General features: G+C 45.1%; 2 protein-coding genes across 7 annotated transcripts in view; one reads left to right on the top strand and one right to left on the bottom strand.

Moving 5' to 3' along the window:
* Positions 1-14874, bottom strand: part of LOC110535833 (ADAMTS-like 2) — a 50073-nt gene that overhangs the window by 23543 nt on the left and 11656 nt on the right. For 4 of the 5 annotated variants that reach the window (XM_036935655.1, XM_036935653.1, XM_036935654.1 and 1 more), the window contains one exon: positions 2898-2967. The gene's annotated coding sequence lies outside the window, so the exon portion shown is untranslated. Of the gene's footprint in view, positions 1-2897; positions 3022-14874 lie in introns of those variants that run through there. The other variant, XM_036935657.1, reaches the window with a different exon arrangement.
* Positions 78-13282, top strand: mymk (myomaker, myoblast fusion factor). Of its 2 annotated transcripts, XM_036935659.1 has the most exons (7): positions 78-385; positions 9451-9783; positions 10406-10520; positions 10743-10891; positions 11116-11232; positions 11405-11545; positions 11867-13282. In XM_036935659.1, the coding sequence occupies exons 2-7, from the start codon at positions 9649-9651 to the stop codon at positions 12512-12514; spliced, it is 1305 nt and encodes a 434-aa protein (XP_036791554.1). In that variant the 5' UTR covers positions 78-385; positions 9451-9648; the 3' UTR covers positions 12515-13282. The 2 variants fall into 2 exon arrangements, with proteins under 2 accessions (XP_036791554.1, XP_021476828.1); XM_021621153.2 differs by lacking the exon at positions 78-385 and having other exon boundaries at positions 8436-9783.

Genomic DNA, 14874 nt, shown 5'->3' with positions numbered 1-14874 from the left:
CTGGGGCCCCCTGTTCAGGGTAGGAGGGGTGTTTTTCTTTCACAGGCAGCAGACAGACAGCAGGCTATCCCTGGGGAGGCTGTGGGGAGCTGGGGCCGGTCGGATCGGGGCTGTCTGGTCTGGATGTAAGGCCCAGGCAGACTCATCCTTTCTGGAGGAGCTGTTTAACCAGACTGGGGCTCCTTCCTCCTTCGTCCTTTCGTAGCAGCCTTCTCACGTTCATATGTGAAGTGGAAAATTGATGTTGCTCCCACTCAATCGCCCGTTGCTCTCCACGAGTCCTTGACCTCGCTCTGCTTATACAAAGTGCACACAGAGACATGGCTGAGAGAAGGAGAAGAGAGGACACTGGTGTTTTGGAGTGGAGAGAGAGAGAGTGCATGTGGTATGTATTTGCAGAATGAGTGACATTTTAGACATTGTTTCGAGTAAACACCACTTTGGGGACTCAGTCATCTTTGTGATAGAGTGCCTTCCACTAGTTTGTTCCACACCTCATTCTGCGTACATTGTTTTCCCTCAGTGACCATAACAGCAATTGATGTGTCCTTTGTGAGTAATGGTCTAGCTAACAAATACTTCTCCTTCACACTGATGCACTTCCAAACAGCCTACCTTCCTCAGAGCAGCTGGTGGTATTCCTCTTTTACCAGGGAAACTTCCTGGAGCTGTGTCATTAACAGGAAAAAGCAACAGGTGGATCATCTCACTAGTGCCACTCTATTCATTTCCCTGTATCTGTTGCTCTGATACGGTACATTTCACTATGTATCTGTTGCTCTGATACGGTACATTTCACTATGTATCTGTTGCTCTGATACGGTACATTACCCTATGTATCTGTTGCTCTGATACGGTACATTTCACTATGTATCTGTTGCTCTGATACGGTACATTTCACTATGTATCTGTTGCTCTGATACGGTACATTACCCTATGCATCTGTTGCTCTGATACGGTACATTTCACTATGTATCTGTTGCTCTGATACGGTACATTACCCTATGTATCTGTTGCTCTGATACGGTACATTTCACTATGTATCTGTTGCTCTGATACGGTACATTTCACTATGTATCTGTTGCTCTGATACGGTACATTACCCTATGTATCTGTTGCTCTGATATGGTACATTTCCCTATGTATATGTTGCTCTGATATGGTACATTTCCCTATATCTGTTGCTCTGATACGGTACATTTCCCTATATATCTGTTGCTCTGATATGGTACATTACCCTATGTATCTGTTGCTCTGATATGGTACATTACCCTATGTATCTGTTGCTCTGATATGGTACATTACCCTATGTATCTGTTGCTCTGATACGGTACATTTCCCTATGTATCTGTTGCTCTGATATGGTACATTTCCCTATGTATCTGTTGCTCTGATATGGTACATTTCCCTATGTATCTGTTGCTCTGATATGGTACATTACCCTATGTATCTGTTGCTCTGATATGGTACATTTCCCTATATATCTGTTGCTCTGATACGGTACATTTCCCTATGTATCTGTTGCTCTGATATGGTACATTTCCCTATGTATCTGTTGCTCTGATACGGTACATTTCCCTATGTATCTGTTGCTCTGATACGGTACATTACCCTATGTATCTGTTGTTCTGATATGGTACATTTCCCTATGTATCTGTTGCTCTGATACGGTACATTTCCCTATGTATCTGTTGCTCTGATATGGTACATTACCCTATGTATCTGTTGCTCTGATATGGTACATTACCCTATGTATCTGTTGCTCTGATATGGTACATTACCCTATGTATCTGTTGCTCTGATACGGTACATTTCCCTATGTATCTGTTGCTCTGATATGGTACATTTCCCTATGTATCTGTTGCTCTGATATGGTACATTACCCTATGTATCTGTTGCTCTGATATGGTACATTACCCTATGTATCTGTTGCTCTGATATGGTACATTACCCTATGTATCTGTTGCTCTGATATGGTACATTACCCTATGTATCTGTTGCTCTGATACGGTACATTTCCCTATCTATCTGTTGCTCTGATATGGTACATTTCCCTATGTATCTGTTGCTCTGATATGGTACATTTCCCTATGTATCTGTTGCTCTGATATGGTACATTACCCTATGTATCTGTTGCTCTGATATGGTACATTACCCTATGTATCTGTTGCTCTGATATGGTACATTTCCATGTGCTTTTTCCCCAAAAACAATCCCCACTCCTTTAACTCCAAGCAATTAAAACGTAATATTACAGAATGTACACGGATTCTCTCTTAGACTGGTGCTTGTTGCTGCACTGACGCCACAATCATGGTGTCATCATTTGTGTACATTTTCTACTCAAGGTTCTTATGCGGCTGCAGTCGCCTCCCCGAGAACAAGATCTGACCATCTTCACACTTTTAACTGGATACCTATGACCTAGACATGGCTGAACACTTGTCTTTCTTAGATAGAACAACTTACATCATCAGAACACAATGCATGTGGTAAACTGTATGACACATTATCACCTTTCCAAATCAGTTTCATTTGGGAGCACCAAATTATTACATCACTTTCAGAAATTGAATTAGCATGAAACCTTCACCTCATCCGTCTCTCCCACAGCAACAGAGAGCTCTCCAGACAGAGTCTGGCATCAGCACACACACACATACACACGCACACACACACATACACACACACACACACACACACACACACCGCTGTAGGAAAGTAAACATCATTGTGAGGATTTGTTTTGGTCTGGAACAGGAGACAAGTCCCATTGGCTCGCCTGCCACCTCACAAAACGCCAGACACACACACAGAATCACATATGAACACACACACACGTATACACACTTAAACACACAGACAGGCTGGAGGAGTGTAAATATTTACCCACTCACCTAGCTGCAGTCCAGGGGCCGCCGAGCTGTGTGATGCCGGGTCAGAGTGGGTGGTGTGGTGGTGGTGGTGCTGTAGAGATGTGTGTGCAGAGGGAGAGAGAGGGAGAGAGGTAAGGTGTGTGCCTTGCATCCCTCTTCCCCTCCCTCCCTCAGCCCCTCTCCTCCTCCCCCCCCCACCCCTCCTCCTCCGAGCAGCAGGAAGAGAGTGGCAGTAGGGAGGAACGCCTAGACAAACAGGAGGCTCCTGCCCAGTGCCAAGCACTGGGGTCTGCCTCTCCTGCCTCTGCTGCTGCTGTATGTGGTGGGGACTCTGTCCCATTGACAGCCCAAAGCCAAGCCTGGCAGCTCTCTCTCTCTGCTCTCTCAACTCTCTCTCTCTCTGCTCTCCCCCTCCACTCCACTTCGCTCCACTGGCAGACAGACAGAGGAAGTCGCTGTTTCCCACAGTGCGACCCCCCCCCCCCCCCCCCCCCCCCCCCATACCCCCCATATTTTTTTTACCCCCTTTTTCTCCCCAATTCCGTGGTATCCAATTGTTAGTAGTTACTATCTCATCGCTACAACTCCCGTATGGGCTCGGGAGAGACGAAAGTCGAAAGCCATGCGTCCGCCGAAACACAACCCAACCAAGCCGCACTGCTTCTTAACACAGCATCCAACCCGGAAGCCAGCACCAATGTGGTGGAGGAAACACCGTGCACCTGGCGACCTGGTTAGCGCACACTGTGCCCGGCCCGCCAAAGGAGTCGCTAGTGCGCGATGAGAAAAGGATATCCCTACTGGCCAAACCCTCCCTAACCTGGATGACGCTAGGCCAATTGTGCGTCACCCCATGGACCTCCCGGGCGCAGCCGGCTGCAACAGAGCCTGGGCTCAAACCCAGTGTTTCTGCAATGCAGCGCCCTAGACCACTGCGCCACCCGGGAGGCCTCCCATCACCCCATCTTATCAGTCCCCCTCACGTCCTTTGTTCCATCTCCTCCTCAGATGCTGGTGTCTTGCCCTGTGTGCTCCCCTCTTTCATCTCATATGTTTCTATATGGAGAGAACACACCTGGAAATGGCCTACCTATGTCATGAGATTCAGAGCAGGTCTTTACCTATCTCTGAGGTGAATCCAGAATATCTCAACAAATATTTCCATTAGAAAGCATATGCATATCGAAAGCTACATGAACCAAGAGTGAATGAAAAAGAGAAAAGAAAATCTATGGTGAAAGTGAGAGAGTTTGAGTCTCTAGAATGTATTGAGCAGCACAGAGAAAAAGAGAGACAGAGAGACAGACACAGAGGTTGAGTCTCTAGAATGTATTGAGCAGCACAGAGAGAAAGAGAGAGAGAGACAGACACAGAGGTTGAGTCTCTAGAATGTATTGAGCAGCACAGAGAGAAAGAGAGACAGACACAGAGGTTGAGTCTCTAGAATGTATTGAGCAGCACAGAGAGAAAGAGAGAGAGACAGACACAGAGGTTGAGTCTCTATAATGTATTGAGCAGCACAGAGAGAAAGAGAGACAAAGAGACATACACAGAGGTTGAGTCTCTAGAATGTATTGAGCAGCACAGAGAGAAAGAGAGACATACACAGAGGTTGAGTCTCTAGAATGTATTGAGCAGCACAGAGAGAAAGAGAGAGAGAGAGACACACACAGAGGTTGAGTCTCTAGAATGTATCGAGCAGCAGGGAGAGAGAGAGTGACACGCTGGGACAGGGAGGACCACCATGCCTGCCCACGACGTCTGCACCCAGCAGCCACATGTTCTCTCTGTTGCGCTGCCTCGGTGTCTGCTACGTGCATTAGGCCTGCTCTGCTACACTACACTGCTAGGCATCAATCACATCCTCCATGCCATCACAGATTTATATGGTGATAGACATACAGTAGTTCAGGGGGAGAACTGCACAGTCTGCAAGTCAAGAAGCATGCTCTCTCTCTCTGTGTCTCTCTGTCTCTCGCTCTCTCTGTGTGTGTCTCTCTCTGTGTGTCTCTCTTTCTCCATCTCTCTCTCTCTCTCTCTAAATAGAGGAGGAAAACAGAGGAAATGGGTCGTGGAGGGCTAACAATAGTCCCTAGGTGTTGTGTTGTGTGGAGAAACATTTTGGAAACATTGTGGTTAGTAGGCTACACACAGACAAGAAAAAAGTGTGTTTTCCCCTCCACAGAAGTTGGAAAATAAATATACACTGTTTAGGTCGATGACACTCTTTCAGTGAGAGAAATGTTCTAGAATAAAAAGGTGTATTCTCAAACTGAGATGTAACAACCCACGAAAAAAACGTAATTTACTGTGCATTATAATTTATATGTCTAAAGTCTGAATTATAAAACCTATCTGAATTGTTTAGCGATAAACCTCTATTCATTTGTGAGATTTTATTTTAAACGTTTTCATTTCTCTTAAATGTATATCAGCCATCTAGGTACCTGGTAAATTGATTTCCAATCCATTTCAAAGGTTATAGTCTTATATTTTCAAATTCCAACCTATTTCTTCTGAGTTTAGAAGCACAGAGACTTCTCTTCTTCAGCAGGAGAGGAGCTGTCATAAAATGCTCTGATGTCCTCTTGGCTCACAGCCCAGGTTTATTCAGGCTTGTACTGCACTTTAGACAGACACATTCATGCTCACAGACAGACAGACAAACAGGCAGGCAGCAAGTCAGACAGCCAGACAGATTGGCAGACCTACACATCATCAAGCAGATGACACAGACTGACACACACACAAAATACAACTACATACCTACATACCAACACACACACACACACACACGTATGCACGTGCCCTGGAAATCATTTCTCAATGGGGCACAATGCACTCGCAATAACAGTTTATACACAAAACTATTCTATACTATTCTATATACTATACTGTTCTATAAGTATATCTATGATATTTTCCAAATATACAGTGCATTCGGAAAATATTCAGAGCCCATGACTTTTTCCACATTTTGTTATGTTACAGCCGTATTCAAAAATTGATTGCATTTTTTAAAAGTCATCATCAATCTACACACAATACCACATAATGATGAAGCAAAAACAGGGTTTTAGAATGTTGGCAAATTTATAACAAATAAAAAAGACGTACCTTATTTACATAAGTATTCAGACCCTTTGATATGAGACTCGAAATTGAGCTCAGGTGCATATTTGATCATCCTTGAGATGTTTCTACAACTTGATTGAAGTTCAATTAATTGGACATGATTTGGAAAGGCACACACCTGTCTATATAAGGTCCCACAGTTAACATTGCATGTCATAGAAAAAAATCAAGCCATGAAGTCGAAGGAATTGTCCATAAAGCTCCGAGACAGGATTGTGTTGAGGCAAAGATCTGGGGAAAGGTACCAAAAAATGTCTGCAGCATTGAAGGTCCCCAAGAACACAGTGGCCTCCATCATTCTTAAATGGAATAAGTTTGGAACCACCAAGACTCTTCCTAGAGCTGGCCGCCTGGTCAATCTGAGCAATTGGGGGAGATGGGCCTTGGTCAGGGAGGTGACCAAGAACCCGATGGTCACTCTGACAGAACTCCAGAGTTCCTCTGTGGAGATGGAAGAACCTTACAGAAGGACAACCATCTCTGCAGCACTCAACCAATCAGGCCTTTATGGTATAGTGGCCAGGCGGAAGCCACTCCTCAGTAAAAGGCACACGACAGCCCGTTTGGAGTTTGCCAAAAAGACACCTAAAGGACATTCAGACCATGAGAAACAAGAATCTCTGGTCTGATAAAACCAAGCTTGAACTCTTTGGCCTGAATGCCAAGAGCCATGTCTGGAGGAAACCTGACACCATCACTATGGTGAAGCATGGTGGTGGCACCATCACTATGGTGAAGCATGGTGGTGGCAGCATCATGCTGTGGGGATGTTTTTCAGCAGCAGGGACTGGGAAACTAGTCAGGATCGAGGGAAATATGAAGGGAGAGAGGTACAGAGAGATCCTTGATGAAAACCTGCACCAGAGTGCTCACGACCTCAGACTGGGGCAAAGGTTCACCTTCCAACAGGACAACGACCCTAAGCACACAGCCAACACACCGCAGGAGTGGCTTTGGGACAATTCTCTGAATGTCCTTGAGAGGCCCAACCAGAGCCCGGACTTGAACGCGATCAAACATCTCTGGAGAGACCTGAAAAAAGCTGTGCAGCGACGCTCCCCATCTAACCTGACAGAGCTTGAGAGGATCTGCAGAGAAGAATGGGAGAAACTCCCCAAATACAGGTGTGCCAAGCTTATAGGGTCATAACCAAGAAGTCTCGAGGCTGTAATCGCTGCCAAAGATGCTTCAACAAAGTACTGAGTAAAGGGTCTGAATACTTATGTAAATGTAAGATTTCCGTGTTTTTTATACATTTGTAAACATTTCAAAAACCTGTTTTTGTTTTGTTATTATGGGATATTATGTGTAAATTAATGAGGGAAAAAATATTTAATACATTTTAGAATAAGGCTGTAACGTAACAAAATGATTAAAAAGTAAAGCGGTCTGAATACTTTCCGAATGCACTGTACTTTGGATACATTCCCACAGCTTTAAAACTAATATATTTTTTGTAATTGTGCGCTCACAGAGAAAACTAACTAAAACATCTACTTTTCAATTATTTATAAAAGAACTAGAGGGCAGAGGGCAGAACTATTTATGAGAAAATCAAAAGGAAGCCCAGTGTTTTCTCAGATGCTTACAGGAAGTCCCTGGCTGCCACATTCCCACACTACCGTCCATGCCCATGTTTAGACAGGGACTGAGCAGGGGCATGGGCCTGCTGGGGTGAAAGTAACAATGACACACTTTCATTTTGTTAGCTATCCCCCTGATCTCACATTGTACTCTCAACAAACTCGAACTTGAACAAACTTCAACCTCAGAATCCTGGGACCAGCCCACCCCATTCCAGGGATCATTCCAAATTCCAAAGGCTGTACTTGTTGTACTGGCTGTATTGTTGTCTCTACCTTCTTGCCCTTTGTGCTGTTGTCTGTGCCCAATAATGTTTGTACCTTGTTTTGTGCTGCTACCATGTTGTGCTGCTGCCATGTTGTGTTGCTACCATGTTGTTGTCATGTTGTGTTGCTGCCATGCTATGTTGTTGTCTTGGGTCTCTCTTTATGTAGTGATGTGTTGTCTCTCTTGTCATGGTGTGTGTTTTGTCCTATATCTTTATTTATTTTACATTTTTAATCCCAGCCCCTATCCACGCAGGAGGCCTTTTGCTTTTTGGTAGACTGTCATTGTAAATAATAATTTGTTAATAACTGACTTGCCTAGTTAAATAAAGGTTAAAAAATAAAATAAAATAAAAACTATGGGCTGGTATAGAAAGGATACTGACAGAGCGCAGGGTCCAGCCAATAGGGGTCCCCAAGCCGAGCCTGAGAGTGCCGGTTTGACCATGTCCCGAGTGCTCATGTTACGGAGTCCCTCCAGGAATCTGAGGCGTGGGGTGTGTTCCCAACTACACTGCACCCTTTGTGTTCCCCCCGTCAGCCCCACAGGGCAGGTGCAACAGCTGAGCGGAGAGGAGAGGAGAGGAGAGAAGGAACAGAGGAGAGAAGGAGAGGAGAGGGCAACTGCTGCACCACCAGCTACTTCGAAAGGCTTAAAGAGCTCCCTCTCGACCGTGACCTCCTCATTTAATTAGATCCATGCGAGTTTAACATTTACTACTTCACAATTGGCTGTGGAAAAACATTGATCCAATGTACAATACATACTCATAGAAGTACTTTATGAGTGCTGCCTGGGGTGGACTGGTATTGCATGGTCACCATTGGCAAATTCAGACGAGCAGTGTTTCTCTGTACGGGACACTAACAGAGCCACTTGTCTGGAGTGACTGCCACAAGAGACGGAGGTTCTCAACCACAGTCATACAACCACAACGAAACCCACGGCAGCGCTTTGAATCTAACGTGTGCCTCACCATTGACCTTGATAGGCTTGGTTTCTGAGCTTGAACTATTACCAATCATTAGTTCTAAAAGAGACATGAGGGGGGGCCATAATGAAGCTGGGGAGGGGCTGAGTGCAGGGAACACGGTCACACGTGGCAGTACTGACAAGAGGAGGAACCATTTAAGGACAATTTCACTCAGCTCCCTGCCTAGCAATAACGATGCAATGTGTAGCGATAAGGAGGAGACTCCACCCAAAGTGGGGTTTGTATACTACCACGGCTGAAAGCATATCTTTGTCTGAATGCAGTTGTATTGACCCTCTGGGCAGAATTATCTTGGTTTTAAAGCTTTCATTGTCTCCGTTGAGTTTGTGCTCTGAAAATTAGAGCCTAACAACCTGAAACACGACACTTCACAAACATGCCGCAATGCCATGGCATGCGACCACTCTCCCCACCCAGCCGTGCCTGCCAGACCTGGTATGCAGACAGCTGTCCTACGACGACAGCGCACATACACGCCTCGCTGGGGCAAATGAAAACTTTAAAGAGCTCCAACAGGACAGCTGTGTGTGAGAGTGTGTGTGGTGTGGTGTACATTTCCCTGTCCACTTACCAGCTCTCTCATTTCACTGGTAGAGGACTGAGGGACTCAAGGACATCTTCCCATCCAGCGCTGCCAGACAGCCACAGAACAGTACTACTGTAGACAGCCTGTATCAATATCAATTCAGCTGAGGTGTGATTATTGCTGGTTGAAAACTCGGATCAGATCAACCTATCATCTGCACCAGATACCCAACACCCAGTGAGTCGGTGTTGCTGTAGTTAGCCACCATGGGAGCCTACATTGCCAAGATGCTGCTGCCCACCGTTAGTAGCCTGGTGTTCCTGCCTGCAGCCAGCGTGGCTACCAAGAGAGGCTTCCACATGGAGGCCATGGTCTACTTCTTCACCATGTTCTTCACCACGGTGAGAACCATGGCATGACGCTGAGATGTTGACAATGTGCATTGCTGTATTATGGAGGCTGTCTGTGTGTTACTGACACTGCTTGTGAGTGGGGCTGTGTGTGTGTGTGTACTATACTTGTGAGTGGGGCTGTGTGTGTGTACTGTACTTGTGAGTGGGGCTGTGTGTGTGTGCTGTACTTGTGAGTGATTGTGTAGACAACTTCAAACAAGCTATGATTAGTACTGTAATACTGAAGAAAATGCATTGCACAGTGACCAGTGGAGGCTGCTGAGGGGAGGACGGCTCATAATAATGGCTGGAACGGAGCGAATGGAATGGCATCAAACCATGTGTTTGATGCATTTGATACCATTCCATCATTAAGCTCCAGCCATTACCACGAACCCATCCTCCCCAATTAAGGTGCCACCAACCTCCTGTGGTACAGTCCCTTGTACAGTCATTTGAGCCATTTCGTAGGGGTGCTTATGATTACAACTTAAAGTGTGGGTTTACTTTAACTTTGTGTCTCTGCTAACCTACCAGAGACAGGATGTCCTATCAGAACTGAAACGAGCAGAAAGGAAGTGGCTGTGTAATACTGTTGTACGTGAAACCCATGGGATGTGTTCCACCCTAGATTTACCATGCGTGTGATGGGCCAGGCCTCTCCATCATATGTTTCATGAAGTATGAGATCCTGGAGTACTTCAGCGTGTACGGAACAGCCATCTCGATCTGGGTCACACTGATAGGTGAGTGTAAACAGCACGCTGTTGTGTCATGACACTTTAATGGCTTACCCTCGGAGTGTGTTAAGTGGCCTAAAACTATGTTCAGAGAGCTCGTGAGTTCTGCATTCAGTACCACTGAGCAGTTGTTCGGAAGCATGTGCTGTGTCTGTCTCTCACTCTCTTGTACGCACGCACGCACACACACACACACACACACACACACACACACTCTCTCTTCTCCAGCTTTAGGGGATTTTGATGAGCCAAAGCGTTCTACTCTGACCATGTTTGGGGTTTTGACCTGTGCTGTGAGGATCTACCAGGACCGCTGGGGCTATGGGATCTACTCTGGACCAATAGGATCAGCAGTATTCATAATCACTGTCAAATGGGTGTGTGAAGACAACTTACAATATGGCTATGACAAACACTGATAACGATATGCCCTAATATGTTCATGTTTACAGTAATTTGATAAGAGATCTCATAATCTCGTCAATGTGAAATGTACACCGAAGTCCATACTTAGTTGAGGTATTGCCTAGCAACACTGCAGTGACTATCTCTCCAACTTAACCTATTTTGTTCTAAACACATCCCGTGCATGATATTTCAGTTACAGAAAATGAAAGAGACAAGGGGCCTCTACCCCGAGAAGAGAGTATATACTCAACAGGTGGGACCAGGATGCTGCTTCGGTGCCCTGGCTCTGATGCTCCGCTTCTACTTCGAGGTATCAGAACAACTCCATCTCCCTCCTTCCCCTCGCCCCATTCACAATCAAGACAATAACTAGACGGTCAACTGCAAAACACCTTATTGAGATCTGTGTTTCGCTTGCACAAGTGGGAACAACATTGACATTTGGGGGGGGGGTGACTTATCGATTTCAATTTGTTTGTCAGGAGTGGGACTACGCCTATGTCCACAGTTTCTACCACCTGTCTATGGCGGTGTCCTTCGTGTTGCTGCTACCCAAAAAGAACCGCTACGCGGGGACCGACGGAAATCCCGCCAAGCTCAGCTGCTACACGCTCCTCTGCTGCGTATGTCTCCCTTTATATCTCACCAATGCACGGGGTTTCAGTGCTATGCACATGTTGCATGACGTACAGAACAAGTTCATTTCAGCTCGTTCAATGAAAAGTTGGATTCTGCCTATAACTTAGATAATCAGTCTCAGCAACTACAAAGGTGCTTGTTCCCGGAGCTGCCGTGTCTTTTACAGTTGAACAAACATACTTGCTGAATTGCTAGTCAGAGAAGGTGCTGTAAGCTCCTATGGTCACATTTGTTTCAAAACATATTTGTTGTCTCTCTAACTCTCCTTACCAAGGTTTCTCTAACTTTTCTCTCTGTTCTATCAGACACCTTTTCCTGCTTCTACGAAGGAGAAGAAGGACAAGAAGAAGACCCCGTCTCGAAACATTTGGACCATTCCCACTGAGCGGCCTTGGACACGGGCCTGCAACTCACCAACTCTCCCTCTGTACAACCCACCTAGTACACCTGTTAAGAAAGCACTGGACATCACTACATCTGTTAAGAAAGGATGGGAGATCATCAACACAACACCTGTTAAGAAAGGATGGGAGATCATCAACACTACACCTGTTAAGAAAGCATTGGACATCAACACTACACCTGATAAGAAAGCACTGGACATCAACACTACACCTGATAAGAAAGCATTGGACATCAACACTACACCTGTTAAGAAAGCACTGGACATCAATACTACACCTGATAAGAAAGCATTGGACATCAACACTACACCTGATAAGAAAGCACTGGATTTCACTACGCCTGTTAAGAAAGGATGGGAGATCATCAGTACTACACCTGTTAAGAAAGGACTGGACAACAGCACTAAAACTGTTAAGAGAGCACTGGACTTCAGCAGCACTAAACCAGTTGAGAAGGGACTGGACATCAGACTAGATATTAGCAGCACTAAACCTGTTCACAAAGGACTGGACATCAGCAAGCTCAAAGAACAGAATGGGTGGAAGTGACCCCACAAGACAGATAAACTTTTATGAGTCAGTTGGTCTTGGTGATGTCCAGAGAGAAAGCAAATAGAGAGAACGATGTCATACAATACGGGGTTACAGGAACACAGACATCATCCACGAAGGTCAAGCCCTGGCCTGTGCCCCCAGGGAGACAAAGAGTATGGCTGTCTCTTCTGTCTGTACAGAAAACAGGAGAGAAGCCCTTTACTTCAAAACATGAGGAGAGTGACAGGGAGAAGGGTTCCTGAGGCAAGCCAGTAAAACTGACTGGAAAATTTGTGAGTAGCACAGGCGGCAGACATTTTTTCTCTCCAAGATGAATAAATTGTCTTTCAAATGTTTCTCAGGAGGGACCTTTCGTCTGCTGCTCTCTCTCTCTGAGAAAGGAACTATGCAGTTAAATTCAGTTATGAAAATTACAAGATTGTAAAAGCACATTTTACTCGCTTTATATATCCCCTAGGTGCCAAACATGTCATCTGGTGCATCAGACATTTGAGTGCAGCAGAATCCGGTCCAGACACTAGACTGTAAACCAACTGCAGTGTTTTAGAATGTTTAGAATGAGGTGGCAGGTATTTATTCCAATATATTGAGTGACCAAGCAACTTCGACTTTGTATCCTTCCTTTTCAGCCTCACTCTCGCTAAGCGTTTTTATGATGAACTTTACATAATGCTTATTTATTGCAATGGGAAGGGTTTTATTTAACCGTGATGGTTTCACTATAATGTATGTAATTATTTTTCAAATAAATATTTGAAAATACATGGTTGATGTTTCCTTTGATATGATTCTGTATCCTTGTTTCATGGATGGAATTGAGCAGACACCCCTCATGTGAAAATAACTACCTGTATCGGAGTAATTTTATTTTGCACAAGAACAGCTCTTTCACCATTGATACACACCCTGACTGGCACATACTTAATTCAAGCAGCACTAATCCACTTAAAGCCCTTCACATCATAAAACTGCAAGAATTCTACATTTCCCTTCGGGAGGAAAAAGCGGCGTGCGTTAGCTGCACGTCACCTGTTCCGAACACTACCCAAAGATTACAAACGTGTTCTGCAAGTCTTAGACAAAACAGTCTCTAGCCAAACGTGAATGAAACTCCTCCGGTCCACCAATCATTTTTGGACTGGGGGCAAAGCCACCAGCTCCTGTGCCCAGAGAAAGGTGTTTTTGTCTGGGGTAGAACCTGGCGGCCACTGGGCTCTCCTGGCTGCATTTCCCATTCCTGACAGGACGGTAACCTTAAACTTTTATTGCGAGGGGGTGAAACACTTTTCAGCTCCTTTATGACCACTGTCTGTCCCAGACCACTTTGTTCAAGGGCTGCAGCCCACACATACTGTCTGAGGGAGCTGAACCAAGCACCAAGCCCCATCCCCACGCCGACATCGCATTGTGAGGCGGCGGTCAACCACGCTCTCCAAATGGAGCCACAACATCATCACCACATCTGATGATTGACATCAGTCTAGGCATGGGCTCCGTGGTCGTCTGCACAAACATTGGGCAGACACCATTGAGAAGATTTGGGTGGTACCGGGCGTACTGTGTGAACATGTACTTTTAAACTAGCTTCTCTGCTACGCCACACTCTGCATGTGATTATGCCACTGCTCTCAATGACGTCTTATACATGCAAGGGGGGAGCCTGAGTAGAATTTGTACTGTACGTTCATCACAAATGATTGCATGTTCAGTAATTGAAACAATAGCTGGTGTGGATGGAATGCATGTGATCAGATGCTGCTGGGGTGTTTCCTACAGGGTTGAGTGTCACAATCTCCTTATCGGCTGTTACTATAGCTGCTGTCAGAGCAGGGGGGGGGGGGGGGGGGGGGGGCAGCTGCTTCTCTCTCAAAACAACCCCCTCTCTTTTGCAGTCTCCACCATGTACAGTATGCTACAATACCCAACTGGTACACACTGTAAACCACATTATTGCCACACATATTCAAATCTTTTAAACTCTAGATACATTTACAGTTTCAGGGTGAATTCAATCTTTACACTTGTCTATAATCTTGATACATATCTTTTATTTTATTTGGCAAGGGAAAAAAACATAATTTTCAGGCAAATTTACACAGCTAAATGATCTTGTTAAAAATAAAGATGTACTGTAATGTTGAGGAAAAAAACGGTCCAAGGCACATTACCTTTGCCATTCAACTAAATTCTCAAGGGAATATAACATATACAAAAGAGCTACAGCTTCTCCATCATTTCTATCTGTCATATTGAACTGCCTTCATCTAACTGGCCCACCTCTTGCTTTTTGTCATACGCCCTTTACATGTCTCCATTTGCCTGTCAATCATAGTTATAGACATAAACAATACAAA

Source organism: Oncorhynchus mykiss, chromosome 11 (assembly GCF_013265735.2).
Source record: "Oncorhynchus mykiss isolate Arlee chromosome 11, USDA_OmykA_1.1, whole genome shotgun sequence".
In the NCBI taxonomy this organism is placed as follows: domain Eukaryota; kingdom Metazoa; phylum Chordata; class Actinopteri; order Salmoniformes; family Salmonidae; genus Oncorhynchus; species Oncorhynchus mykiss.
This window is presented reverse-complemented; position numbering and strand designations above follow the sequence as displayed.